General features: G+C 36.7%; 1 protein-coding gene across 1 annotated transcript in view; it reads right to left on the minus strand.

Annotated features, from left to right (window-relative positions):
* Positions 1-16,791, minus strand: part of LOC140150452 (SRC kinase signaling inhibitor 1-like) — a 569,935-nt gene that overhangs the window by 52,370 nt on the left and 500,774 nt on the right. The window contains exons 6-8 of the mRNA XM_072172468.1: positions 15,080-15,350; positions 12,639-13,011; positions 2,711-2,984 (exon numbers count right to left, since the gene is read on the minus strand). Of these exons, the coding sequence (XP_072028569.1) occupies positions 2,711-2,984; positions 12,639-13,011; positions 15,080-15,350 (918 nt within the window). The remainder of the gene's footprint in view (positions 1-2,710; positions 2,985-12,638; positions 13,012-15,079; positions 15,351-16,791) is intronic.

The following is a 16,791-nucleotide window of genomic DNA, read 5'->3' on the forward strand; positions in this document are numbered from 1 at the left end:
GCTTTCACTTGCATAGATGCATCTAACATTACTGATTGCGTAATGTGATTTTAACATTTTGCACAAAACTAGGATATCAGTATAAAAGCTGTCAAGTTTATTATTCAAAGATTAAAGACTTTGTAAAACAATAATAATACTTAAAGACTCAGTATGTTTGTATTGTGAAGTGTAATAGTGTACTGCAATTAAATTGAAAGTAAATTAAATTAAACTTCAACACTACTTATTTATTTAGAAATTCACAAATTTCAGAATTGTAACTTTTCATGACCATATTTGGAATCAGCATGAAAAATACATTAAAATGAGTACAAATAAGCTTAGTATTGGTTCAGTGGTTCTTGAGATAGGTCTTGATATTTTGAGAAAATGTCTTAAAACTTAATAGCCTATGTTGAAGCCTGTGACTAGCACACAGAGCATTACAGTTCTTATGCAATAAGCTTCACATGCGTGGAACATTTAATTTTAATGCTAGGTGATTTATGGAAGCTTTTACCATTCAAAACCATATATTCTTTCCAGAATAACAGAATTTCCAACACTTTTCGAAAACAAGTCTCATTTTAAGAGCAATTTCCATCTTATTTCAACCTAATTTTTATTTAAAAATCTAATAATTTTTAGAGAAAAAAATGAATTTTTTTAGTCTGTAGCAAGTAGATGGTTTTGTCGAGCAATGAAAGATGAGTTTACTCTATTACAGCTGTCTGTTTTGAAATCTTCAAATGTTGGGTATTTCTGGCACTTTTATAACGTAATAGCTACGCAGGTGAAGATCTGTAGCATGATTACTTTGTTATTTAAGGTTGACTGAATGTTACATAAGCGTTTTAAAGCGTCCCTAAGCAAATGGGCCCAAAATGCATTTAGATTTAAAACAAAAAATCATCATCCAAGCTTTTTGATTTTGAGAAGCAAATGCTTCAACTCTTATCAGCTTTGTTGAAGTCCAGTTCAAACTTTTATGGACCTATTTATAACACTAGGATCCGCAACATGGTCACTTATCAAAGGCACAGTTCTTTAACCCCAATACATTTGCACATTCATTGAATGACCTTTGAAAATTTGGGTACAAAAACTCATACTGTGACACTTGAGGTCAAATTTTGCACTATGATTGTTTAATTGAGGATATTGAACTATGCCATTGGGATGAGGCCATTGTGGTCCTTAGTGTAAGGATATGTACCCTATTCACCTGAATATCATAGAAGCTATCTTACACTCCCCACAATGCATTTCTTCAATTTAAATTTTCTGTACTGTCTAGTGCAACATGGGTAGATAGTAACAAAAAGTATCTCAATGAACAGAGCGCTTCCAGATCTTCACAAATTTCTTTATTTCTTGATTATTGAGTATATTGACCCTTGGTTAGACAGTCTATTCTCAACATGAAAACAGGGAACCTGTACAATGTAATATGAGTGTCATTTGATGTAGTGAGGTGATGTGTCATGTTTCTCTGGCTTTTTAACCGGGCTTTTTAACAGTATGTCATTCTGAGCACGTGAACCTTTGAAATGATTAACTTCTCAGAATGATTCACCTTCAGAATGTATTTATTTATTTAATTCTTATTTAACCTGGCATGACCAATCAATACACTGCTGGCATTGTTCCCACAGACTCATTCAGAATTGCATAAAGAGTCCTGAATCACAACACAAACTTATTTCTACCCCTCTCACTATGGACCACAATCGCCTCATCCTAATGGCATAGTTCAATAACCTCAATAAACAATCATAGTGCAAAATTTGACCTCAAGTTGCAGAGTATGAGTTTTTGTACCCAAATTGTCAAAGTTCATTCAATAAATGTGCAAATGTATTGGGGTTAAAGAACTGTGCCTGATAGATGAACATGTTGTGGATCCTAGTGCCCATTCTTGCAGCAGCTTATAAGACTTTCACATCCTATGCATACAAATAGCTGCACCATAAGTAATTGATACAATGCCAAGTATAGCTAGATATGTCAAGAATTACAATCATTGACATCTATTTCAACTTGCTCACTTCCTCTATGTCAATTCAATTCAGCTGGATACTGCATTGGGCTATTCCACTTGAAATTCACACTACCCCTGTGGAAGATTTTGGAAATATCGTCCACAGGGGGAGTATGTTTTTCAAATGTAATTGGTCAGGGTTAATCATTTTGAAACCCATACTCCTCCTGTATTATGGCTTACATATATCTTCCACAACAGGAGTGAGTATTTCAAATGGAAGTTACCCAATTGTCTATTCTATTCAAAATTCATACTCCCTCTGTGGAAGACTTAAGCTAAATCTTCCACAGGGGTAGTGTGGATTTTAAATGGAATGGCCCATTCTCAAGTCAAAATGCAGTACCTGCTTTGAAAACTGCATGCTGATGCTCTGTTTTGGCACTCTGTGCGCAAATTATAATTTATTTTTAAAGTTTTTGAATCAAAATTCAAAAGGTTTCAAAAATATCTGCCTCCAAGATAAAATTTACTGATTTACAGACTGATTCAAGAACATCATAGGGCTATTCCATGTAAAATCCACACTACCCCTGTGGAAGATTTTGGAAATATCTTCAACAGGGTGAGTATGAATTTCAAATGGAATAAACACTTTAGGTAGCTTCATTTAAAACTCACCCTCCCTCTGTGGAAGATTCAGGTTGAATCTTTCTCAGAGGGTGTATGGAATTCCATCTTGCTTACCTGGCTGGTAGAGTTTGTGTTTTATTGGCAGTCGAAGCATACGGATGTGCCATTTCTGACCTCAGAACATCTGCTCTACTGGTAACAGGTCTCCCGTACGGATCCCTACTCGGTGATCTCTGCGCCGGGATGTCTCTTCTGTGAGCTATGCCTGATGGGGATAGCGGTGCTTTGGATGGACTGGTGTTCCCTCGCTGCGGAGACTGGATAGGACCGTCTGGTTGGCTGCCGTCTGCTGGGGAACTGGATTGTGATGTACTTGTAGTAGAAGAGGCTGAAAATGATAGCAGTAACATGATTTAATTTAACTTCTTTTATTATGTTTTCAATGGGACATGATCTGATCCAATGAGACCAAATTGAAAATAAGGCAAATTTGAAAATTGAGTTATTATTACTGTTAACTCTCTCCACACGGTTGTTGCCTGCAGACAACAAGTTTCAATTTTTTTTTGAAAATTCAAATAATTCCAGAATTGTACACCATGACCATATTTGAAATCAGTATGCAAAATGCATTGAAATGAGTACAAATAAGCCTAACATTATTTCAGTAGTTATTAAGATATGTTTTGATATTTTGAGAAAATTTTATGTTGAAGCCTATGTCTAGCATGCAGAGCATTATTTACCTAGTAACGTGTGTACTATTACTGAATTCCTTACATCACTGGCATGTTTGGTTGAAAAGCTTTTATAATGCCAATGTTCTGATGTATGTATGTTTAACATGGGTTTTTTCCTTCCGCTTTACACCTGCATCTCGATTTCACCAATGTCCCATTTTGGCCCGATAGGATCAGATCACATCCCATAACACTATTAAAGGTGGGTGACCCAAATGACAGCCTCATCCTCCACTTTACCCCATAAAATGTAGATTTACAAAAAAACAAAACATTTGTGTTCTTTTTGCATCAAGGCTTGAAAGGGACATTTTAAGTTATACAGAAGTTGTAAAGAATTGATTTTCCAAATCGGGTCACCTTCCTTTAACAGGTATATGTATTAAATTGATATCGATCAGGATTACATATCAGCTCATCTGCTCTAGATCACCTTGACCTAAAATTGTACTTAAATTTGTTGATTCATTCATAGATTTCTAGGTCAAAATACTCTGAATGCAAACATTGCAAATAAGTATATATATTTCTATAAACCCCTTATGGAAGACATAAGCTCAATCTCCAACACAGGGAGTGTGAATTTCAAATGGGGTTACCTGAATGGGTGACTCCATTAAAATCTACATCCCCTGAGTGGGAGATTAAAGTCATGTCACCTATAGGGGTGTAAGGATTTGAACTGGAATAACCATTTGATCTGGCTCTTGATGCTTATTTTGATCAAGGCTCCTAATTTAGGAGTGATGTACCAGTGAGAATTGGTGGAAATTCATATCCACTATGGGATTTGAACATGGGATCCTTTGACTTATCCAAGCTGATGTACTTTTCTGATCAGGCTGAGAAATCAGATACAGTACAATACAGATTATAAACCAACAGGTCTTTTATCTGATTCTGTATCATCTTACTAGCTCTTACTATCAATGAGCTTATTCTGTTCATTTCCATCTTCAATTTCTAATAGTAAGGTGTAAATTTCACCTTAAAGGGGCATTTCATGATCCACAGCATCATCCCCCCACTTTTCTCCCAAAAAAAAGAGATTTTTATACCACTGGAAACCTCTGGCTACATAATGTTTATGTACAAAAACATTCTTGCAGATTAATTTGTTTAGCAAAAATATCATGAAATTTGAATTACATTCTGGTGCACCAGAGCGAAATTAAAACACATTGTCTATATGGAGCAGTGTAGTGTAATACACATAATCATGTGTAACTCGCAAACGCAAAATCGGAATCGACTGAAATTTTGGAAATAATTTTTGTCGTGGATATCTACTGAAAAATACAAAGAGGATGCTAGGATCACAAAATACTCCTTTAAAGTAAAAATTACTAATTAGATAGCTGTTACATGTCAGGATGCTATGCCGCCAATCATGGATTCAATCTGTTGCCCGAAAGTCTGAAAGCTTATTAGTCCAAATGACTGAATAATCTCTATTACCACAAATCCGTTTATCAGATGCTTTATTAGATTGAACATGTGTCTGTTCTGACCGTTTATGGTGGTTCAAATATAAAACTAATTGTGACGTGGTATATCAAAAAGAGACACTTTTGGGCAGATTATCAATTTTGAATGTTTTACATATCTTAAATATAGAGATATTTTGCTCCATAATGCCATTTTCTGCAATGAAATCAGACATTCCTAAGTGAAGATATTGAGTTCGGAAGTTATGGTATTATAAAATTGGAAATTGAGATATCGGTCTTTAAAAATATTATTGACAATGTTGAGAGCCCGGGGGGGGTCACTCCCATTGTGGCCTGTACACCATCCGCGATAATGAAAACGCGTAAAAAGGGTCGTTTTTGTGGGTAGGCACGATCACGCTGGCGTATCGCGTTTAGGGTGTCAAAAACATGAAAAATTGGAAAAAAGGGTAGCAAAATTGCAATTTCTAAATCGCGGAAATGAAATTTAGGGTATGAAATTTGATGTTAGGAATGAAATCCCTGTTTAGGGTGTCGTTTTAGCCAAGGGTTAAATCCTTGTTTAGGGTGCTTTTCAAAAGTTGATTATCGCGGATGGTGTACAGGCCACAATGGGAGTGACCCCCCTGGGGTTGAGAGTAGGAATTACCTTGAAAAATGTCTGAAAAATACAAGATGCCAATCCGGTCTGAAACTATCAGACAATATTTTAAACATTATTAACATCACAAATTTACAATAAACCCAAATTGTGAAAAATCACCCCGGGCAGATTTTTTGCTATTTCTCCATATACGATCCTGCCTAAAAGTGTCTCCTTTCGATATACCATGTCACAATTGTGGAATTTGGTGTCCTTTTCAACACTGGACAACGAACTCTTAGTGATAATCAGGTGCAGGCGGTGCAGCCCCCCCCCCCCAATTTGTTTTTTTTACTGGTTTTTCGTCAAAAAAGGTCAAAATTTGGAAAGAAAGTCCACTTTTCACAAAATCGCCCCCCCCCCCCTTGGAAAAAAAGTCCACTTTTTTAAAATCAGCACCCCCCAAAAAAAAAAATCCTGCGTACGGGCCTGGTGATAATCATTTTCATCATCCACAGGCTACTAAAGTGACAAAAGAGACCAGGAAATATAATACACATGACCCTATCAATTGTACTGTCATAGAGAGGAAGTAATGGACAGAGATAGATGAGGACTGAATATAATATGATAACTAGAATTACTCTTACTTTTGACAAGTGTCAGAAAATTTTTTATTTATTTATTTCTTGACCATTTGAGTGGTTTAATGACCTCAGCCTCAGGTTAATAATGGTTGTAACCTTATCATATTTCCTTTTTTTTTTATTTATTCTTTTTTAAATATTAGGTTGTCTCTTTTGGAACATGACCCCATCTTTTGAAATCGGACCAATTATGATCCCACATTAATTTCTGTTATTATTATCATTATTACTATCATCAGGCTATTCTAGTTGAAATCCACATACCCCTTACAGAAGACATGACCTTAATCTTCCACACAGGGAGTGTGAATTTCAAGTGGGGTTACCAGAATGGGTGACACAATTTGAAATTTACACCACCTGTGTGTGTGTGTGGGGGGATTATGGTCATGTTTTCCACAGGGGGTGTATGGATTTCAACTGGAATACCCCATTATGCAAAATCTTCCGATCTCACATTTCAAGCTTGCCACACCAATTATTTGGGGTTGACCCACAAATTTGGAACCCTGCAGCCAACAGGAAGGAGGGTAAGGGCCTGTTTCTTAGGGGGCCTGAAGCAAGAACATACACAGGTTCATTTGAAGGACTACTATGGTATAAAAATATCATTTCTCATAAAAATTTTTCTAAAAACATGGCCTATAATATTGAATATGGCTCTATATTCTACTGGCCATGAATTTCCATCTATACCGGTACCCATGCCAGCTAACTCATATAGCAGCCCTAGGGAATCCTGATAATAGTTGAATCCTTTTTAAATGGAAACTGATCTCTACAAATCCTGGCAAAAGTAGCTCTAATGATTACCTTTAAAAGATGCAGTACACTATTCTACATGTATTGTTTTATAAATTGACCCAGAGGATTTGAGAGATCTTAACTTGTAAGAGTGGCGATTGATAAGTTTGTATCTTAAGGTAGAAGGAGATTAGTTATACAGTTCAACTTATTGAATGTATACGCAGAAAGTTTGAAGTTGTTATATTTCTTGTTTTTCTGTTAGAGATAATTATAACTTAAAGAAACGGAGCTCAGACAAACTGGCATTATAATAAAGGAAAGAAAAAATCAGAACCGTCCGGATTCGAACTAGCGTGCACTTACGATTACATGTCGTATAGCTCACCACCACACGCCACAACAGCTCATGGCGGATCTACCGGACGGTTCTGATTTTTTCTCTCCTTTATTATAATGCCAGTTTGTCTGAGCTCCATTTCTTTAATTACTATACATTTTCTCAGGCATGTATCCTCTGGATCCTCGCATTTAATATTTAATGTCTCATATTGACTGATGTTCTGCCAGGACACAGCAGATAGGCCGCCCTCTCTAATTATAATTATAACTTGACAGACAGAAGTTACTGAGAACGGGCAATTTAGTGACTGGTCTTCCTGGACAAGGTTGTCTTCCGGACTCTCCTTGCCACATTCACCAGCCCACTTCTTTATCATGTTGTACGAAATGTGTGTCTTTGTGGATCTCCATGGGTTGTTAAGCCCTTGAGACCAATGTAGCAGATAACACTGCACCACAGACTATTACAGACCATGTATCAACAGTCAAAGTCCCTGTGCATTGTATGCTGTGAATTCATGAGGGCCGATTGTTTGACTGTGCCATGTCTAACAATCACGCCAGCATTGCATGCATTTGCATATACGCGATAGAGCCTTGTGTGCCTTCGCGATTACGCATTTCATGGAACAATCAGCCCTCATTATCAGGTGATGCTAAGACTTTGACTGATTGTACGCGGTCTCTTATCTTTTTCATCCATGCACTGCACAATCAATAAGTTGAACTGCACAGAATATCAGTCAAAACTGTATAGCTCATCTCCTTCTACCTTAGGCCATAAACCAATCACCCCTCGTACTTTTAAAGGATAAGTAAGCTATCATTTCTTTTTGCACTCATAAAACAAATTTCAAATTTGCAGAAGTTGCTACTTGATTGTCCTGAACTATCCAGATCTCATATCTAAACGAGGAAAATGACTCGCACACAAAAAATCTCGCAAACAAGGACAATTTGACAAGATCAGGAAACCTGATTGTCGTCTATCGCCATGGTTACAAATGCATAGAGAACCGTGATACGTAAGTTTAATCTGTTAAGGTGCCAATCAAAATCTTGGCGAGATAAAAAGTGAGTGTCGGATGCGTTGCTGATAGAATGTGCAAACTGGCAAACATAAATGTGAGATATGTCAGAGATAGTTTCTCTGATTGAGTGCATAGTGACAACCAATCGCTATCTCAGGATTTAAATTGTTGTAACTACTATAGTTGCCATGTGTCAAATTACTTCTTTTTAAAATTTTCATACTGATCATATTTATAAATTTCACCAGTGGCGTAGCCAGTGGGGGGCCCAGGGGTCGGTGCCCCCCTTCGTCATGGCCGTCGGTTCATGTAAGGCCGTCAGTAGACGGAAGGCGTTGGTGACAAAAAAATTGGGTTAACAATAGACTATTTTTTACCCAGGGTGACAGAAAAAAGGGTAGAATTGTAAAAAAATGACTTTTTCAAACCATGCAAAAAATTTTGGGTCAACAAATCACAACATCCATCGGCAAAAAATATTTCCGTCGGTACATTTACAAATTGTGCCCCCCCGGTTCCAAATTGGGGGTATATTCAGTTCCTTTGTCAACAGTATGAGAAAACGAACGAAAACAATTCTGCGTGTTAATCACACTATAACGCATTGTGTCACTCCCTTGATGCAGTCGTTGTGTCATGCCATGAAGTGTGTTAAGTATCGCGCACAAGCACCGATTAGTGTCAGGTATATTTTGATCAAAACACAAATACTTTTAATTTTAGCCCTATGCATATATCAAGATGGCGATAGAGTCCTGGTTCTTTGGTTTTAATTCTGTGATATATTTACATCATTTGTTCTATCTCTTTATTTGTTCTATCTATTTAGATAGATGGTATAATGCTTGTTTTCAAACTAAAGTTTTTCACCTATGCATTCAGCATTGGTTTGATGGTATTTTCAAGTTACTGTGAATTTTTACATAATGAGGCAGCTATTGCCATTAAAACAATTTATGTAGCATGCTGCATAACGCAGTTAACATAATTCAAAGATATAACACGATATCAGTGTAATAAAGCCATTTCCCTCCTTATACTCCGATTGAATTTGCTTCAAAATACTAATTTCTGTATAATTTTCTCTTCCGGCAATTTTCAGCATATTTTGCACGTAGAACGATTTACTTTAATAGCTACAGAAGCTGAGAGGATGTTGTGATATCAACTGAATATTAAAAGCTTCTATTAAAGTGATTATCAGGGATATTTTGTACAAATTATGTCTAAGCGCACCACCAAACGATCAACAATTGTTACACGTAAGACGATTTGATCACAACATATCATGTCTATTGCATAAAACATGTAAATAATCCGCTTTGAAAGCGTAAATTGGTATTTTCAGTCTTTACTGCTAGCGCCCTACCATGCCAAATTTGGCAGCATTGGGCTATTCCATTTAAAATCCACACTACCCCTGTGGAAGATTTTGGAAATATCTTCCACAGGGGGAGTATGAATTTCATTTCAAATGGAATTAACACATTAGGCAGCTCCAATTGAATTTCATACACCCTCTGAGAAAGATTCAACCTGAATCTTCCACAGAGGGAGGGTCAGTTTCAAATGGAGCTGCCTAATACGTTAATTCAATTTGAAATCTATACTCCCCCTGTGGAAGATATTTCCAAGATCTTCCTCTGGGGTAGTGTGGATTTTAATAGCCCAATTTTTTTGTGCGATAAGAAAAGAACATCAGTAATAAAAGTACAAACCTACTCTGATTTTATCAAGTATTTTTGTGTTATTTCATTGATAGTGGTGGTTAAAAAAAAATCACATTTCTGATCTGATTCTGAGGTTAATTTATATGCAAATATCAAATATTTGTCATAGGATGTTATTTTGTGATTCCATCCTTTTATATTAAAAACAATTCCATGCATGCATGACATCACAAAGTGTGCAACTTTAATATGAGGAAGCGTTGTAGAGGAGGCATAAAGCATTTGAAAAGCAGGCCAGGTTGGGGGTATGTAATAGAACCATCATATTGAACAGGGCTTTTTAAAGCTCTGTGCATCAAAGGCGCTTCAAATGTACCTGTGAGATTTGGTGGAAAACAACTACTTTTTTGTATTTTTTGGTTAAAAATTTAACAAATCTGTAAGCACACCTGTTTGCAAACAGATCAAGTTAATGCTTCAAAATGGAAATGCCAACAAGGTGTCTTTGGATATACAATGAGAACAAAAGTTTTGCTGGTTAACAGGTGTACTGAAACAGCGCTGCATAAGAAAATCACACAATGTATAAAGTCATAAATGTACAATTTCTGTTAAATTTAAAATTTGTTATTCATATCCAAAATGCTGAAATAATATTAGTAATAACTGTCAGGAAGGATTTCTGTTCAATTTAAGTCAAAATAGTGAGTTAAGGTGAAGGAAATTCCACTGGCTATTTTTGACGTTTAACATATAGTTCTGTGGGGGACTTAATGTGGTAAGACAAATCCTGTCACATTACATACAGACCTATAAGTTTAATACCATTTAAAAGAAAATTGTTTCACATACAGAGCTTTAACTTGAATACCATGTTACACAATGTTACTTGAAATATGGGCATGTAGAATTCACCAAAATTTAAAACTTTTATGTGTCTTCGTCATAAAAAATGCCCTTTGAGGAAAATTAATTTGCAATAAATAAGTTTGAGGCTAAATCCAAGACCAGTATAATTGTATAACCCTGTATGTGAAACACTTTTGTCTGTTTTTGAATAGAACAGTATGCGATGTGACCGACCTACTTACACAACAAATTTGGCCGATTCCTCACTCTCCTGCAATACCAATAAAAGTGTGTACATTTGTATACCCTACCTTCATTTGAATGTCAGATTCTGTCTTTACCAGACTGTTTCTTCCTTTGCCATTTGTTTCATATTATCATTCCAACAATCAGAATGTTAATGGATTTTAGGGTTTTCTTGTCTCGCAAACTACTAATAATTCCTTTAATGTTGATTAACCAAACATATTTTTTAAATTTTCATTGGTCAAGCAATATTTTGATGTTACATCACAACAAAATACTTCTACTTGTACTAAAATAGGTCACTCAATTGACATCAATAATTTTCTCCCCGATTTCACCTGACCTCGATAAACTAGAACAGGTTGGTTGTTGTCGACTTGACTTTATCAAAATTTGTTACATCAAGTGTAAAAATTATACAGTGACCGCTAATAAAATGGTTATCTGGTTATCTACGATGGTCATCCACGAGTTATATATCCCGCTGGCAAAAAAAATAGGACATTGTTTGACCGATTCGACATTCAAATGTCTGAGTCCATTTTATGGTTTTTATTAGAGCTTTTTCTAATTTTATGATGGAATTTGCATCTGTAGTTTTGTTGTGACAAATGTTGATTTACTCCACTGCAATTTTACACTCAAATGAATTTGCTGGCGACGTAATAAATCGGATTAACTACCATAGCAATAGGTGAAAACAATTTTGAATATATCACGCTGCACTACAAGCAGGTTGCACTCATCACCTGTAAATGTTTGCAATCATAGTAGTAAATACAATACCACTCTTTTCAAAGATACTAATCTTACAGGTGCGAGTTATCAGCATGATATGGTTCAATGCAGAGGTACCGTGTGAACGTACTAATGCAGCGCGGTATATTCAAAAATTGTTTTCACCTATTGCTGTGGTAGTTAGGGACCGATCGTTATTTACGGCAGGGGGGAATGGGCGTTTTGGAAAAAATATCGACAAAAAATTTCGAGTGCCCCCTTGTTTTCCCAATGTTCTCCATTTAAAATGTAACAATCCCCCTCCTGGTTCAACTAAAATTTCAGGTTCCCCCTAAACACCCCAAACAAATTTTGTGTTCCCCCTAAATTTTCCCATTCCCCCCCCCCCTCTGTCATAAATAATGATCGCTCCCTTAATCCGATTATTACGTCACTTCGTCAGCGAATTGAATAGTGGTCAGCAATGTACAGAGGCCTTGAGGATTTGGCATTGCACATAATGATAACTTTAAAAAATTGGAAACAATATAAAAACTGCGGGTGTTGAACACTTTTTTGTCCCATTACTGTATCAATTCATTCATGGTGATATGTGATGTCCATTCTCAAACAATGACCATGTTTCTACTAAGTATCTTAGTAGAAACATGATCATAGTTGAATTTGAGTTAATGCAGGGTGATGCGACGAATACACGGTAATGGCTCCAGTAGAAACAGATCAGGTGATGCTAAATACAGGGTGATGCGAGTGAAACTCACCGTCAACCACCAAATTGAACGAGGCTGTAGTGCTGGCCACATCATCTGGCTGTTCCATCATTAAGCTTAACTACATTTTATATTACATACAAAAGTATTTAGATGTAACATGTGGCTGATGCAAATTGCGTGTACCTGGTGACATCGGGTACATGTAGCATCTGTACTTGACAAGTATAGGGCATGCACTATTCACTGAACCCTTAGTTACCATGCCAATGTAAGCTTAACCATAATTACCTTTAGTATTACCTGCAGAAGTATTAGGATGAGGCTGATACATCTTTATCGAATCCGGAGACATCTGGGCCGGTAGCGTCTGCGCCCTATTAGGCGGGCGCTGGTAGATCGGCTCGGCAGATACAGGTCGCTGGACCCGCTCACTAGACCTCTCGACTCCACCCCTCTGGAAGGCATCCTGGTTAGGCCGCATGATTCTTTCACTTGAGCGTTCTAGCGTACCTCGTTGGAAGTTGCCCACTTCCATAGCGGATGCAGGACGAGGCACGTTGTTGGTGTTTGATCGGTCGGTTCTGAGAAATGAGTCGATTGATGAGGACGGACGTGGCCTTTCGCTGGATCTCTCTGTAGAGTTGCGCAAAAAAGATGGATCCTGGAGTGCGTAGGAAGAAATATGAATTATAATGTTAGTGTCAACATCTGAGTATAATTAGTTTTTGCATTAATGCTCTGCGTGCTAACCACACCTTTAACATAAAAATCTAAATTTTGAGATATTTTCTCAAAATACCAAGCGCTATGTTAAGAGCCTTGTTTGTTCTCATTTTAATTCATTTTTCGTGCTGATTCTAAATAAGGTCATGAAAATGTATGAAAATGAAAACTCTGAAATTTTTGGAATAAAAAAGCAAAATCAAAAATTGTCGTATGCAGTCGACACCCGCTTGGAGAGAGTTATCTTACATAATGTTTGAACACTACATGGTAAACAAGCTCAATCTAAAATATGCATACATTAAATACACCTGTGCACACTGCAGAATTTCCTCATCTTTGTCACGTTTTATCACAAGTGATATATTCATTCAAATCTTGCTTTATAATCCATTGATAATCTTTCATTGATTCTATTTTTCTAGAGTGAGATATTGGTTTTCTGTTATTATCTATCGCAATCACTACATTCTACAAACGCCATTTTGTGGCATTTTTAGATCATTACACTTTACCTTAAGTTTTATCCAATATTTTACATGTTCATATGTTAAACAGTGTTTCCAAATTCAACAGCCTTACTGGCACAAAAAAAACCAAGTATGAATACTTAATGCTAAATATCAGAATTGTTGATCCCATTTGAAATCCATATTCCCCCATGGAAGACATGACTTGAATCTCCCACATAGGGGGTGTAGATTTCAAATGGATTCACCCATTCAGGTAACCCCATTTGAAATTCACACTCCCTGTGCAGAAGATTACAGTCATGACTTACATAGGGGCTAGGGGAGTATGGATTTCAACTGGAATAGCCCAAATTTGCCTTTATTTGCCTTTATTGAATTACTTTCACATTTGCTATTTTCATGGTCTATTCCAGAAAATAGATGCACACCCCCTATAGAGGAGTTCGGATTTCCGACTTTTTGTCCAGTCATGACTGTTGGAAATTCCGGACTTTTAAAGTGTCTAAAGGCAAAAATATCTGGCAGAAAAATAGCTCAAAATTAGAAATCCTCAATTTGAGAGCTCATTTTGCACATTTCCGTGATTTTTCCTTCTACATTTAATTGGATTTCTAAGCTTTTTGAAGTGTCATTGGCAACTGGAATTCCAGTCGTTTTCAGAAAGCAGACTTGGAAATCCAGACATTTCTTTGATTGAAAATTTACTCCTCTATAGGGGGTGTGCACTTATTTTCTGGAATAGCCCATTATCACATTTTGTTTTTGTTCCAAAAATGTCAAAACCTGAATTTTGATGGATTTTAGGGTGTTCAAGTTTGGTAAATGTCTGACTATCTCTTTAATTCATAGTAATATCAGAAGTTCACCTCATCCAACAGACAAATTAGGTCGATTATGGATGTGGGCCCTGCTCAGTGTATATCTATAATACATACACATCAGACAGTATTGAAATATAAGTAGCTATCTCTGGTACAAATACATTTCTTGAATTTGTTTACCTGAATATTTACACTTTATACATATCCAAGTTGGCAAGCTAAGCTTTTAATAGCTTTATCTGGTGGGACAGGCACACTGATCAATATTCTATTTAAATTCAAACCACATCAAATTTCAAAACAAATCAATTTTTAAATTCTTAGTATTTTATTTTTGTTTAGTCAATAAAATGTAGCAAACAAGCTAAATTAGATAGATGTCAAAATTGTCAATATTTGGAACAAAAACAATTTGTTGAGATTTCTGGTATTTTCATTTTACACAATTTTTCCTTGAATCTTGGCTAAGGTAAGGTGTTTCTAGTATCCCCGTAATGCTGTAATATTTGACCTGAGGACTATAATTGAAGACCGAAAAAAGACTGCTGTACTGCGCAGGTCACCAACCAATCACGTCGTGCCATTGCCCTGACGTCAGACGCAAACTAGTCTTTTTAATTATATTAATATAGATAAAAAACATTTCCTTTAAAATTGACCTTTCACTGATAACCCCTGACCTATTACCCCTAACCTATGACCCTCAACCCACCTGTTGCATAACACGACCCATCTCCAAAGGCGTTGTGCTATTGGGTCGTATCACCTCCTCTTGCGCCATCCTGGGTGCGCTACCAGGCAAAAATCCTCCTGACATAGTATGAAAACGATTCCGCCTCGTGTCGGGATAATCCAATTCTAATTCCGGTTCAGAGTAGTAATTCAAATCTATCGGTGTATTGTTACAACTACGCGCAACTGCATTAGCGTCCTCTATGAAACCTGGTTCGTAGATTTTCAGCACTGTGCGGTCTTGAATTTCACTGCAAGACAAAATGGAATGAAAATGACATCAACAATAAGTTTCATACATGAAATACTGATCAAGCCATTTAAATAGTGACCAAGAAGATGCAGGGTTGCCAAACCTGTGATTTAGCAGCCCAATTGGGTGACTTTTGAAGATTTCCCATACAACTTTTCACTGTTTCCTGGCCAATAAAAACTAATGGTTCAGAAATAAATTGGACGACTTTTCCACATTGGCTTCCACGACATTGGTAATTTCATGTCCCATAGAAACCAACTGATCAGACACAAAAGTGGGTGACTTTTCAGTGATATGACATATGATTTGGGCTGCAATTTTTTGGCAACCTGCCCAAAATAGTGTAATTATGATTGAAAGATCCAGGAAATAGGTCATATATGATATAATATATAGATTTATATATATATCTGTCAGTAGGGATGTATGTGACATGATCTGAACAAATCAGGACAACAATTAAGAAAATTGAAATTAAGATACGGGCAAATATAGAGTATCGATAACAATGGTTTACATGAGAAAATTGACCATATAAAAGCTCATATCTTTGCAACCAAGTATGCTAGCGATGAAAGGATCCAGCAATTTGCACATTGGACAAGTTTATGATGCTAACTCAAATTATCAAAGTTCCCTACTTTGGCTTGATTAGATCAGGTGACAGATCATGTGACATTTATCTTAGTCAAATTGATATTAGACATACAAATCACTTTCTTGCCATAATTGCTGTGTCAAGTTCAATTCCAAACATTTCCATTGTCAATGTTAGTGACCTTGAAGACATTTGAAAGACATATAAATCCTGTCCATACGAAGGGCTATTTGCTCGAGCACCGCATTGCTCGAGCACAGACTCGGGGAAATCTGCTATCTGAACGCTTTCGAGGATTCCAGCCCCTCGAGTTTTTTCCCCAAATTTATCCCTTGAAATTTACGGGATTTCACAAGTTCCCAGTGGTGCTTGAGCTCTACTGCCGTGTGAGCGCTACATTTTGCGACTCTCGAGCACTGAGCTTGACCTGTGAATGTTGGTGGAGTTCCATTGCTCTACGGTACATTAAATATTGCAACTGTTACTCATTCTGCCTCTTCTTTCTCAACAACTCTCTTCTCCCAACCATATGTTGAAAATTCAACGGTATCGATGCCAAATCTAGAACATCATCACCACTTTCCATCATGAATTTAAGTACAAACAACAGCAAAATATACCCACTAAAAATTACGTACACCCAGGATGGACAGCATTTGCTTTTTCGCACAAAGACTCCACATGTACATGAAAAGAAAGTGTAGAATGTTAAGTATGGATTAAGGGATCTAAAATGAGCGTTTATTGCGTTTCGACAGCATTTTTTGTGGGACATGAGAGCACCTCAGACCTATCGAATTGCATTCTGAATACGAAGCATGTCTTTATGATATCAAAT

Source organism: Amphiura filiformis, chromosome 4 (assembly GCF_039555335.1).
Source record: "Amphiura filiformis chromosome 4, Afil_fr2py, whole genome shotgun sequence".
In the NCBI taxonomy this organism is placed as follows: domain Eukaryota; kingdom Metazoa; phylum Echinodermata; class Ophiuroidea; order Amphilepidida; family Amphiuridae; genus Amphiura; species Amphiura filiformis.